A 13,240-nucleotide genomic window follows, 5' to 3' on the forward strand; every position below is an offset into this window, starting at 1 on the left:
CGACTACTCCTGTCAGTGAGTGGTCAACATCTCAAAAAGAGACAGCCGCTTTTAATAGCAAAGTCATGAATGCTATTTTTAATGTTGTTTTTATGGAGGAATTCAAGAGAATCTCAAATGTTGAGATTGCTCATACTACATGGAAACTTTTCCAAACTGTGCATGAAGGCACAAAGGCAATTAAAATTAATAAGTTGTAACAGTTAATAACTAGATTTGAAAGCATTACGATTTCTGATGATGAGTGTTTTGATGAATTCTATGCTAAGTATGTATTTGGATTCAAGTTTGCGTTTCTGCATTTACAAGTTTTGCATTTTTTGCCTTCTTTTTTTCTAGTGCGTGAACAATAACATCACATGGATTCACTATGCATGAGACAAAATGCACTATTCATGGGTCCCACGGCACTATTTACACATTTAAAAATTATTTTGCTACAGTGTTTTCAGTTTTTAGTTTTCAGTTTTTAGTTTCAGCAAAAAAAGTTGTATTTAAATGGACCCTAAGTTTAATGATATTGTTAATTCTGCTTATAATTTGGGTAAATTTATGATCAACCTAAGATTGCTAGGAAGATACTTATTAGATCTTAACTGAGAACTTTAAACCCAAAGTGACTGCCATTACTGAAAGTAAGGATGTGGACTCCATCTTTATTGATGAACTTGTAGGATCTCTCTAGTCTTATGAGATAGACCTACCCAAAACAAACAAATCCAAATCAATGGTTCTTAAGTCAGTTGATGAGAATAGATTTGATGATGAACTCTCTTCTATAGAGATTGCATATCTTGCCAAGAACTTTAAAAATTTTTCTTAAGAACAACAATAGAAGAGCAAGAGGTAAAAACAATTGAACCTAGGAATTTTAAGAAGAATGAACCAATTAAAGTTAATAATCTGATAAATCAAAGAAAAAGTAGTCAAACTCTAATAATTCTCTAGGTTAACAATTTTTGGTTGTCAAGGTATAGTCATGAAAATTGAATGTCCTACATTCTTGAGTCAAAGGTAAAGCAATGATTGTAACCTTAGTGATGATGAAGTTTCTGATCAAAGTTGGTAGTGATGAGATGGAAATTCATTGCTTTCACACTACTGCTTGTAGTTTATGAAAGTGTTTTGGTTGAGAGAACTTTTTGATGGGGAACTCTTTGAGTATGTACTTGAAGAAGTTTATAAAAGCTATGCAAGGTTGTTGCGTAGCATGCAATGAGTGTAGATTAGGTATAAAGAAATTGCTTCTCTTGAACTTGAAAGAAAAACTTATTGCTGTAATTTGCTTGATGCCAATGATTAGTTAATAAGGTGAAGACTGAAAACATGTGTTGCTTGATAAGATTTAAGAACTAGAACTAGAATTATTTGTTGCTAGAGAACAAAAAAATAGGTCTGCAGTTTTAAACTTGATCACATGTAAGTGTTCAAAAGTCTCCTTTAGAAAAACGGTTCTAGGTTTGTTGAAATAGCATCTCTGTGTCTGAAACTCATTCCACAAATTTTGTTCATTCTTCTAAGCCACCAGATTGAGATTGTCAAACTCGTAGAAGTTACTCCTACTCTTATAAAGATTAGGGTTGATCTTAAAGAGTCTAAGCCCAAGAATCCTAACCTCCCTAAGGATAAGAAGCATGATAGACCTTTGTAGGTTTGTCAGTTTTGTGGAAAGGTGGGCATACTCGCCCAAACTGCTTCAAGTTGCAAGCTGCAAAGTGAGCAAAAAAGCCAAAAGTACATGTGCCTCAAGCACAAGATCCTATGATACTTATTGGTAAATTGGTAAAGGATTTAAACCTTTATACCAATCTTGGAGTTTCTCATCATTCTAACATGAATAATATAACTCCAAAACCAGAGTTGCCTCTAAGAAGTTTTGGATGCAAAGTGCTCAATTTAATTGAGTCTTTCAGACATGGTCCTTGTGCTTCATCTCAAAATCCCTTGTGGCCACTTTTCTTGAAGTTTTTTTTTCTTTTTGCTATTAGGATTTGCATTGCATTACATTCATGCATTTCAAACTAGGTTGTTTTTGTTTGGTTCTTTTGAATAAATAAATAAAATGGAAAGAGGGATGTGAAAGGATGTGTTTTGTATTACATATCATGGATGTGTAGTTAAGGTTGACCATATTATTTTTACATAACATGTCTATGTACCTTGTTTGACTTGGATGAACTTATTTTTTCTACACTTTGCTAGTTTTAGCTATGTACTGCATGTTGTGTTGGAGTTGTTTATAGTTTTTATCACATGATTTTGATTTTGAAGTCACATAATTTTGATTGTAAGGATTAAAAAATCCTAAGAGAAATACATAAATAACCATTTCACCACGATTTACTAGCCAATCATGAACACTTTAGTATATATTGTTAGGTTCTAAGATTTAGGATCTAATGTATTAGAACTTCAATGTGTAATGTTGACAAACCATGATCAAAACTTAGAGTCTAGATATAGCTGCTCAAAGTGTGCTTATGTGTAAAGTTGGAATCAGTAATTACAGAATTATTGTCAATTCTGCAAGACTTGATCGATCAAAATTAGACTCGACCAATTGAATCTCATGCAAATTGTTTTTTCTACAGAATTTCCAACTCAACCCAAGCCTATATGACGTGTAGGGTTTTATGTTTTGCTTCAAGTATAAAAATAAAAACCCTAGCCATGTTTTTGAGGTTGTTGATATGTTGTGTATGTGAATCTCTTGTGAAATCTAGAGGTGTTTACTTTCATACACACTTAGGGTTATCAAGATTAAGATTAATGTCGAGAACTTAGTGATCTCTTCAGTTGCTGTTTCAAGAGTTTAAAGAAAACACAAGTGAGAGTACTTGTGATTGCTGTGGATTAAGGAAAGAAGTAATCTATGGACTTAGAGCTGTCACGTGGTCTTGGTAGTAAGTTTTCTACTCGAGGTAGCAATAGGATGTTAGTGGTCTAAGTCTTATTGTAAAACTTCAATTCTTTCATAGTGGTTCTATTTTACCTTGAGGATAACTAGGTTAAATCCTCCCCAGGTTTTTTACCGATTTGGTTTTCCTGGGTTATCATATCGTTGTGTTATAATTTACTTTTCCACATTATTTAAATGATATGATTTACTTGTGTTAACCTAAATCTGAATAATTTATCTAAGTAATTACTTGGCTAAATAACTAGGTTAAACAACTTGTATTTTAAGGGATCTAAAAACATACAAGTAGTATCAAAGCGAGTTAGCTTTAGTATTTAGATCCTTTGATCTAAGAGTTGATCCTTAACCCCTGTTGTCATAGAACACGGTCACTCTCTTGTGATCCCACCTCACTTTGATGGGAAAAATTATACCTACTAGAAAGTAAAGATAAAAGCATTCTTGAAATCTATTAATGAGAGAGTTTGAAATTTCGTTAAATACATATGGGAGAAGTCGACTACTCTTATAAGTGAGTGGCAAACTTCTCAGAAAGAAGCAACCACTTTTAATAGTAAAGCCATGAATGTTATTTTTAATGCTGTTTCTATGAAGTAATTCAAGAGGATCTCAAATGTTGAGGTTGTTCATACTGCATGGAATATTCTCCAAACTGTGCATGAAAGCATAAAGACAGTTAAGATAAATAAGTTTTAGAAGTTAACAACTAGATTTGAAAGCATTAGGATGTCTGATGATGAAAGTTTTGATGAATTCTATTCTAAGCTTAATGATATTGTTAATTCTGCTTATAATTTGGGTGAAATTTATGATCAACCTAAGATTGTTAGGAAGATACTTAAATCCTTGACTGAGAACTTTAGACCCAAAGTGACTGCCATTACTGAAAGTAAGGATGTGAACTCCATCCCTGTTGATGAGCTTATAAGATCTCTCAAGTCCTATGAGCTAGATTTACCTAAGACAAATAAATCCAAATTAATGGCTCTTAAGTCAGTTGATGATATTGATNCTCTCTAATGCAATCTGCCCTTAGTGTTTTTTTTTTTTTTTTTTTTTTTTTCTTATATACTCTTAGAATCATGGTTAGGAAAACCAAAGCAAAGAAAACCTCTACCCCATCCTCTTCTGATTTCCAGAGTCACAGGTTTAGGTTTAGGAAAAACCAAGAAGCTTATGAGAAGCTAAATGTGTTTAGACTTGTGTAGGCTGAGCGTAGGGTTATCCTAGATGAGGTAGATCCCGAGATCCGTAGGAACTTTGAGCGTCGAGGTTGGTTACCTCCCTTAGATGTAGAGCACCCCCCTCTAACTGCTTTGATTAGAGAGTTCTATTCGAACCTCTCTATCCACTTTGATGATTCCAACATTCAATTTGTGAAGAGTTGGATAAGGGGTGAAGAGTTTGTCATTACCCCTAAGGTAGTGGCATTTGCTTTTGGAGTACCTTTGGTATAGCAACCTGTGTATCCTTACATAGAGTCTCCTCATCTCGACGATATCATGTCACTCATTACCAGTACTACCATTAGTTGGGGTACTAATCCTAGGGTTACCTCGCATGAGCTTATTGAGCTTAATTACTTGTTTTTTAGGATATCCTGTCATAGTCTTTGGCCTATTTCTCATGTACATACCATTCCTATTGAAAGATGTGCATTTTTGTACGCTTTCATCACTGATGCTACCCTTTTCATTCGTTTTCCTACCCTTTTCATTCGTTCACTTGTTAAAGTTCATAGAAGTAGTGCAAAATCCTATGGTTTTTTTTTTTTCCCCTGTTTTTATTTATAGGATTCTATTAGATTTAGGTTTAGATGACTTCCCCGCATCTGAGCCTGTGCATATCATTGCTCCCATAGGTGCCACCTTTCTTAGGCAAAGGGTTGCTCAGTTGAAAGCAAGCTTTAAATGCCTTCGTGTTGAGTCTTCTACAAATGATGCATCTCGAGCTCCTCCTTCTGGTGATCCTTCTGCTGAGGCTTATGTGGACCCCACAGCTGCTGTGGATCCTCCCCCATATGCCTTGGAATCGAGTAATTGCAGGATTTATTGGTCAAAATTTGCAACGCTCGATCGATCAATCGATCGAAAGTCGTGCAAATTTAATTTTCTGCAGAATTTCCAATTTAGCCCAAGCCCATATGACCTGTAGGTTTAAGTTTTTTACTCCAAGTATAAAAGGAAAAAAACCCTAACTACGTTTTAAAAGTCTTTTGGAGAGTTGTGTGTTGAATTTTCTATGAGATCTAAGAGGTGTTTACCTTCATACACACACATAGAGTTGTCAAGATTAAGATTCACATCAAGAACTTGATGATTTCTTCAGTTGCTGCATAAAGAACTTTAAAGAAGACCTGCAACCTTTGACTGGAGTCTCAAAGTCACAAGTAGGAGAACTTGTGGTGTTGTAGATCAAAGAAAGAAATAGTCTGTAGACTTGGAGCTGTCATGCGGTTGTGGTAGTAAGTTTTCAACTCGAGGTAACAATAGGATGTTAATGGTCTTAGTCTTATTATAAAAATTTCAATTCTTTCATAATAGATCTGTTTTTACCTTAAGGATAGCTAGGTTAAATCATCTCCAGGTTTTTTGCTAGTTAGGTTTTCCTGGGTCATCATATTTTTGTGTTCTTTATATTTCCGCTTTATATCTGTTTTACACATATTGCTTTAACCTAGTTTTAATTAACAAACTTGTTAATCAACTTGGCTTAATATTAGGTTAAACAACTTGTGTTAAGGGGTCTAAAAACTAACAGTTAGTTTAAAAAACAATTTTGTGCAAGGTTCCAATGGTATTATCTCCTCAACAAACCATCCCCCTATTTCTTTGGCATTGTTGTTCCCCCTCCCTTGCCCACCCCATTACTTTGTCACAAATTGCTTGCCAATCGGTTGTCATTTCGATCAAACACCTTTAAGTGAAAATAGGTTTTAGTAGGCTTAACCTTAAAAAAGAAAAAGAAAAAGAAAGAAACCTCTTGAAAATTTTCATATATCATTTGCCTAGTTAAGAAAATAAAAGGAAAAAAAATTTATCACTTCTTTGTCTAATTTCTCACCAAATGATTCTAATAAAATGAAGCTAATATTAAATAAAAAAAAAAAAATTATATCTGCATTATTGCATTAGTATTATAGTTTTTTTTTTTTGGTTTAAGAGAGTTTCAAGATCTCTTATTCAACAATCAAAAATTTTATCAATTGAATTAACTAGAACCTACAATAAAATAAAGTTATATTTCCTTTTTTAAGGGAATGCACAAATTAACGGAGGTGTGTTCAAAAAAATTGTCAACAAGCCCTTGATGGATTCCTTAAGGAAGGTGCCATATCGAGATTGGGAAAATTGCATGTGTTATTAAATCAACAAGCACATCCTCAGTATTAAAATTATTTAAAGGAACATGATTGAAGACCATGAACAAAGTATTTACTCCTCGTTATTTTGACCATATATATCAAATACTATTATACTATATAACAAAATTGCATGTCCTTAATTACGACCAATGGCTCAGTTTATGTAGAATGCATCATGTGATGTGCTTTCGTCATTTCGCACGCTATAATAAGTATATTAAAATTATTAGCATAATTTATTTAAGTAGAAATCTATTACTAAAGTTTAATGAAGTTAAATATACATAGACACTGTTACACATTATATGATGTGCTTTTGCCATGCAATTATATTAAAATAACATAGTTTTTTTTTTTTTTTTTTTTTAGCGAATGAGGATAAGAATTTTTTTTAACTAAGCTAATGATATATGAAAATTTTCAAGAAACTTAATTTAATTATTAAGAATTTCAAAGAAATTTTAAAAGAAATATTTTTTATTTATTTTATGGTTATTTTAATTTATATGGATAATTTTTTATTACTTTCATTTTGATAATGATATTAGACAATGTACTTTTGTCACGTAGCTAGAAGTATTTTTTTTCTTTGATTTTGCTATTTATTTTATTGTTCACTTTTAATTATATTATTTAAATATTTAATTCAATTTACATATAATTTTTGCATGCACCATTTGGCCACATTAAATTATTTGCATAATTTTTCTAAGTGAAATATATTGTCAAAGTTTCAAGAAGTCAAAAAAATATTGTTCCGATGATTAAGATTTTATTATTATTTTTTTAATTTAAAAATATTTTTTTAATTTAAATTATTTTAATATTCTGCCATAACTTTTTTTTTTCAACCATAAAATCAGATTTTGTTAAGTTCTAAAGACTTAGGATTTCATGTATTTAGAACTCTAATGTGTATTGTTGACAAACCATGATCAAAACAAGTTGGTTAATCTTGTATAGATTTGCTCAAAGTTGGTTCTTTTGTATAAAGTTGGAATTGAGCTAATGCAGTAGTTATTGTGCATCTCGGCCTAGCTTGATCAATTGAATCTCGGGCAGAATGCGTTTTTACTGCATAATTCCAACTCAGCCCTAACTCCAAAAACGTTTAGGGTTTTATGTTTTTGCCCTAGGTATATAAGGCAAACCTTAGCCACATTTTAGAGGTTGCTCATATTACTATTTGTGTGAATTTCTTGTGAGATCTATGAGGAGCTTTCCTTCACACAAGTTTAGGATTACCAAGAGGAGATTTCTTCAAGAACTTGATGATCATTCAGTTGCGGCTATAAGAGCTTAAAGATACGCAAGCAGAGGTGCTTGTACTTGTTGGAGAATCCAAGAAAGAATGAGTCCGTGGTCTCAGAGCTTGCACGTGGTCGTGTCCGTAAGTTTCTACTAGTGGGTAGCAATAAGATGTTAGTGGTCTAAGTCTTATTGTAAAACTTCAATTCTTTCTATAGTGGATTCAAGTTTACCTTGAGGATAGTTAGGTTAAATCCTCCCCAGGTTTTTTACCGGTTTGGTTTTCTTTGGTAATCATATCTTTGTGTTATTTTCTTTTCCGCTACTATACATGATATGATTGTTTGATTGTGATAACCTAGATCTAAAATTTGGACTAAGTAATCACTTAGCTAATTTACTAGGTTAATCCGGTTGCGTTTTAAGGGGTCTAAAAACATACAGATTTTATAGTGGTGCACATGCTATGAAGCTCTTTTTATGCGCGTGCTTTGGTCTAAATGAAATTATTATTATTTTATTCTAAATGAAATTATTATTGATGCATGTTTTTGAGAATTTTATAAAAAAAATTATTATTTAAAATCTAAAGTTTTTGGTTTTGATAAAACTTGGTTGCATGTGATGTGCTTTCACACATGATTGAACTTATTTTTATTTTTCTAAAAATTTCCATCTATTTTGTTCTATTTCAATTATACTAAATAAATATATTCTTAATTTATATCTAATTTGAACTCGGACAGTTGAAAATTCTTACCCACAATTAATTATAATATTAGCATTAGTATATTATATCATTATTGGTAGTTCATATATAACAAAACGTATTCTACTAACCTTCTTGTTTTTTGTTTTTTCTTTCCTTGGCATCTTTGACTAATGACTAACATCGATCTAGGATGACAATGACAGTTTTGAACTCACCCTAAAAGTTGAAACATACACATTTGGAATCATCTTTCTTCTACTACATTATATAAACAACTACAGCTTAATTAAGATCCATATCCATTATCTTTTTCCTTTCATCTTTCTTCTATCCTTGCTCATTCTTTCATGCTTTGTGTCTCAAACTCATGAAAAAATGCAAGGACAAACTTTAGACTTTCTTCACAATTCCACATTGAAGAAAAGTTCTGGCTTCGACACGAGTTTTTTCGAGGCAATCGACAATGTCGATGAAACTAGTGTTCATCATCAGGAGGGGTTGAAGGAGAAAGATAGGATTGAGAGATTGCCTGGACAAACCCAGGTGAATTTCTCTCAATATGGTGGCTATGTCACGGTGGATAAATCAGCTGGTCGTGCACTTTATTATTATTTTGTTGAAGCTCAACATTCTAAGGATTCATTGCCTCTTCTTCTTTGGCTTAATGGAGGTATGCAGTGCTATACTTGATCCTATCTCAGTATCCAGTTAATGTCACTATCAAATAAAGGAAACACATGTATAAATACTTTTTCTTTTTCTTTTTCGCTTTGTTCTTTGTTCATGCGTTTAGTGCCTTTTCTTTTTATTAATTTGTTTTGTTTCCTTTTAAGTTTTAGAGATAGACAGGAGGGATAACCGATAAGGAAAAAAAAGAAAGAATATATTTTATTTTTAACTATTTTGTTGCCCTTCCTCGCAAAAACAGGGGCCACGTTAGCTTTGGTCTAGGGGGTTGAACCCCTAGAGCAAAGCTAACGCCGCCCTAAAATTAAAAAATAAAAATTTGAACGTCTAGAGTCCCTAAATCTATATTTTTAAAAGTTCAAAACCAACTAAAATAAAATTAAATATGATCCCTTTAACAATCTAATCTTGCAAATAAAGTTTTTGATCGAATCTGCAAGCGAAGTGGCTGAATTTGAATATATTTTTTATTTGTTATTTGTAAAGTGGGAATTGGGGCATAGGCCAGTCAGTCAATTAGTAGTTAGTAAATATTTACACTAAAAACAATTAAACAATTAGATACGGGATGGTTCTAAAAATAATATTAAAAAAAATTAGACAAGGGGCGTAGGATAGGGAAGTGATTGAGTGAAGACAAAAACAAATGTTAACACAACAAAAAATTTCTTAACAAAATTACAAAGGCCAATAGTTGTCAGAGTTAAGTTGAATTGTTAAATAAAGTTATAATTAATTTATACTTTTGATCGAATATGTGAGTGGAGTAGCCGATTTAATTTTTTTTTTTTATTTGTTATTTATTAAGTGAAGATTAGGTTTTTCTCAAAAAGAAAAAAAAAATGGGGATTAGGTCATGGGTCAATTAGTATTTAGAGAATGCTAACTTTAAAAGACAATTAAACAATTGTCAATAGATGATTCTAAAAGAAATTAAAAAAAAAAAAAAAAAATAGACAAGGGGTGTGGGACAAAGGAGTGATTGAGTGAAGACAAAAACAAATATTAACACAACAAAAATTTTCTTCATAAAATTATAAAATCAATAGTACGCTGTCAAAGTTGGGTTCAGTTGTTAAATAAAGAAATTGGACAAAGTAAAGACATACACTAATTGATAAAAATATTCTAATTAATAATATTTAAAGTTCACTTAACAACAATAATTAATATATTTATAGCATTCTTATTTTTTTAATATGATATGGAAATCTCACTTTAACCTAATCTAAATGTATATGTGTGTGAAACTCCCTCTTAAAAACTTGAATCTTGGCCCTTGTCCCCCACCCCAAAAAGAACTTATATGTATGAAGTGATCATCATACTATGGGTACACAGTGATATTGTATTTAAAAACTATAGATTATTTCCAATATTTGGTCTTTGCAATCATAATTAGTATGTTCATTATATGAAGAAACAATATACCGAATGAACTTATAATTTATCTTTTATTATCTTCATAGTACTATTAAAAAATTTGAATAAAACCATATAGACCACAAAATTCATCTCTTATTCAAGATTAATCTTTTTTTTTTTACCCCTAAGAAAAAAAAATCTTGGAGCCGCGGTTGCACAAAAAGCATTACTACCCCCATTATACTTTTACTTTGAAAAATAGTCAATTGTTCCTAATGAAGCCTATAACTAATACTTAAAACTACATATACATACATACAAACATATATATATATATATATATATAACACTACACAAAATAAGAAGAAGCCTTGTTATGGTATTGTTTGTTTGTTTAGACTCCTATATACTCAAATTATTTAATTTAATTATTTAACCAAGTTGGTATTTAAGTATATTATTCAGATCTAGGTTAAACACATACAATAATATTACTTAGTGTGGAAAAGTAAAGAATGAAAGAAATATGATGACCAAGAAAAAACAATAAAACCAACAGTTTCAAGATAAAACACCTAGGGAGAATTTAACCTAATCTATTCTTAATGCAACAAATTCACTATGATAGAATGAAAGTTTTACAATAGGTTTTCCCTGAATCTAAAGCTAACTCTTATAGTACTTACTCACATGATCACGTGTAGATCTAAATCCACGAACTCTTCTATTTGAATATGTCACACACAAACACTCACGTTTGTGACTCTGAAATCCCACTCAAAGTTTTAAATCATCAGCTATGTATGATCTTATAGCAGCAACTTTAAATCTACTGGTTCTAATAATGTGTAAATGGAATTCTGATAGTGACTTTGAAATGAGAAGGCACAATACCTTTTCAATCTCAAAAGAGCACCTCCAAAGTTATAACAAAATATGTTTTAGATTTTCCTTTAAATACTAGGAGAATTAGATCTGAAGTCCTAATCACTTAATGGGTTTCATGAGCTATTAGGCCGAAATTAAATTTTACAGATTCGTGTCTTGATCAGTCGAGTCTTCTTCTTGATCAGTCGAACCTAACATATTTCCAACTTCTAAACCTGCAGCTTCCTTTTTCTTGTATTTTGACTTGCAGCAACTTGAGGATTGTCTAATATAACTATAGATCTTAAAAATCTATATTTAGACAAATTTGTGCTCATGATTTGCTAATTATTCTAAACTTTCAGAACCTAATATGTATTATTAATTACTTTAGCATTTATATTTTGATGTTAAAGGCACTGGCATATATACCAATTAAATAGAAAATAAAAGTGCAAAAATTATATACTATAACTCGATATTATATTTGTCAACAGAGAAGAAATGTTATCTACATCTTAAGTATCTGCCACCTAGTTATAATATGGTCCTATATGATGATTATTATTCTTGCTTAATTTCTCCGTAGGTCCTGGTTGTTCATCTCTTGCTTATGGAGCAATGCAAGAACTTGGACCATTTCGTGTGCACAGTGATGGCAAAACACTTTATGACAACAAATTTTCATGGAATAATGGTATAGCTATATATCTCATAACATTTATTTTATGGTTATTATATTTTTTTCAAAATTTAATAATGTAATTCTCATTATTTTCCAAAAACAGATTTTCAATGTTTATTTATTTGAATTTTCTTTTCAGCCGCAAATGTTTTGTTCCTTGAATCTCCTGCCGGGGTAGGATTTTCATATTCCAACACAACATTGGATTATAGTATGAGTGGGGATAGAAGAACTGCAGGAGATAATTATGTGTTTTTGTTGAATTGGCTGAGAAGATTTCCTGAGTACAAGAATCGTGATTTTTATGTTGCTGGAGAAAGCTATGCCGGGCATTATGTTCCTCAACTTGCTCATACCATTCTCTTCCATAATAAGAAAGCTTACACTAATTGATAAAAATATTCTAATTAATAATAATTAAAGTTCACTTAATAACAATAATTAATATATTTATAGCATTTTTATTTTTTTAATATGATATGGAAATCTCACTTTAACCTAATCTAAATGTATATGTGTGTGAAACTCCCTCTTAAAAGCTTGAATCTTGGCCCTTGTCCCCCACCCCAAAAAGAACTTATATGTATGAAGTGATCATCATACTATGGGTACACAGTGGTATTGTATTTAAAAACTATAGATTATTTCCAATATTTGGTCTTAGCAATCATAATTAGTATGTTCATTATATGAAGAAACAATATACTGAATGAACTTATAATTTATCTTTTATTATCTTCATAGTACTATTAAAAATTTTGAATAAAACCATATAGACCACAAAATTCATCTCTTATTCAAGATTAATCTTTTTTTTTTACCCCTAAGAAAAAAAAAATCTTGGAGCTGCGGTTGCACAAAAAGCATTACTACCCCCATCAAACTTTTACTTTGAAAAATAGTCAATTGTTCCTAATGAAGCCTATAACTAATACTTAAAACTACATATACATACATACACACACACACACACACATATATATATATATAACACTACACAAAATAAGAAGAAGCCTTGTTATGGTATTGTTTGTTCGTTTATACTCCTATATACTCAAATTATTTAATTTAATTATTTAACCAAGTTGGTATTTAAGTATATTATTCAGATCTAGGTTAAACACATACAATCATATTACTTAGTGTGGAAAAGTAAAGAAGGAAAGAAATATGATGACCAAGAAAAAACAATAAAACCAACAGTTTCAAGATAAAACACCTAGGGAGAATTTAACCTAATCTATTCTTAATGCAACAAATTCACTATGATAGAATGGAAGTTTTACAATAGGTTTTCCCTGAATCTAAAGCTAACTCTTATAGTACTTACTCACACGATCACGTGTAGATCTAAATCCACGAACTCTTCTATTTGAATATGTCACACACAAA

General features: G+C 31.2%; 1 protein-coding gene across 1 annotated transcript; it reads left to right on the top strand.

Moving 5' to 3' along the window:
- The first annotated feature begins 8,572 nt into the window (after window positions 1–8,572).
- On the top strand, window positions 8,573–12,241 carry LOC136069320 (serine carboxypeptidase-like 40). The gene is made up of 3 exons (XM_065777715.1): window positions 8,573–8,914; window positions 11,753–11,860; window positions 11,988–12,241. The coding sequence occupies exons 1-3, from the start codon at window positions 8,620–8,622 to the stop codon at window positions 12,239–12,241; spliced, it is 657 nt and encodes a 218-aa protein (XP_065633787.1). The 5' UTR covers window positions 8,573–8,619.
- The last annotated feature ends 999 nt before the right edge of the window (window positions 12,242–13,240 follow it).

The sequence above is a fragment of the Quercus suber genome, unplaced genomic scaffold (genome assembly GCF_002906115.3).
Source record: "Quercus suber isolate HL8 unplaced genomic scaffold, Cork oak 2.0 scaffold_162, whole genome shotgun sequence".
Taxonomy (NCBI): domain Eukaryota; kingdom Viridiplantae; phylum Streptophyta; class Magnoliopsida; order Fagales; family Fagaceae; genus Quercus; species Quercus suber.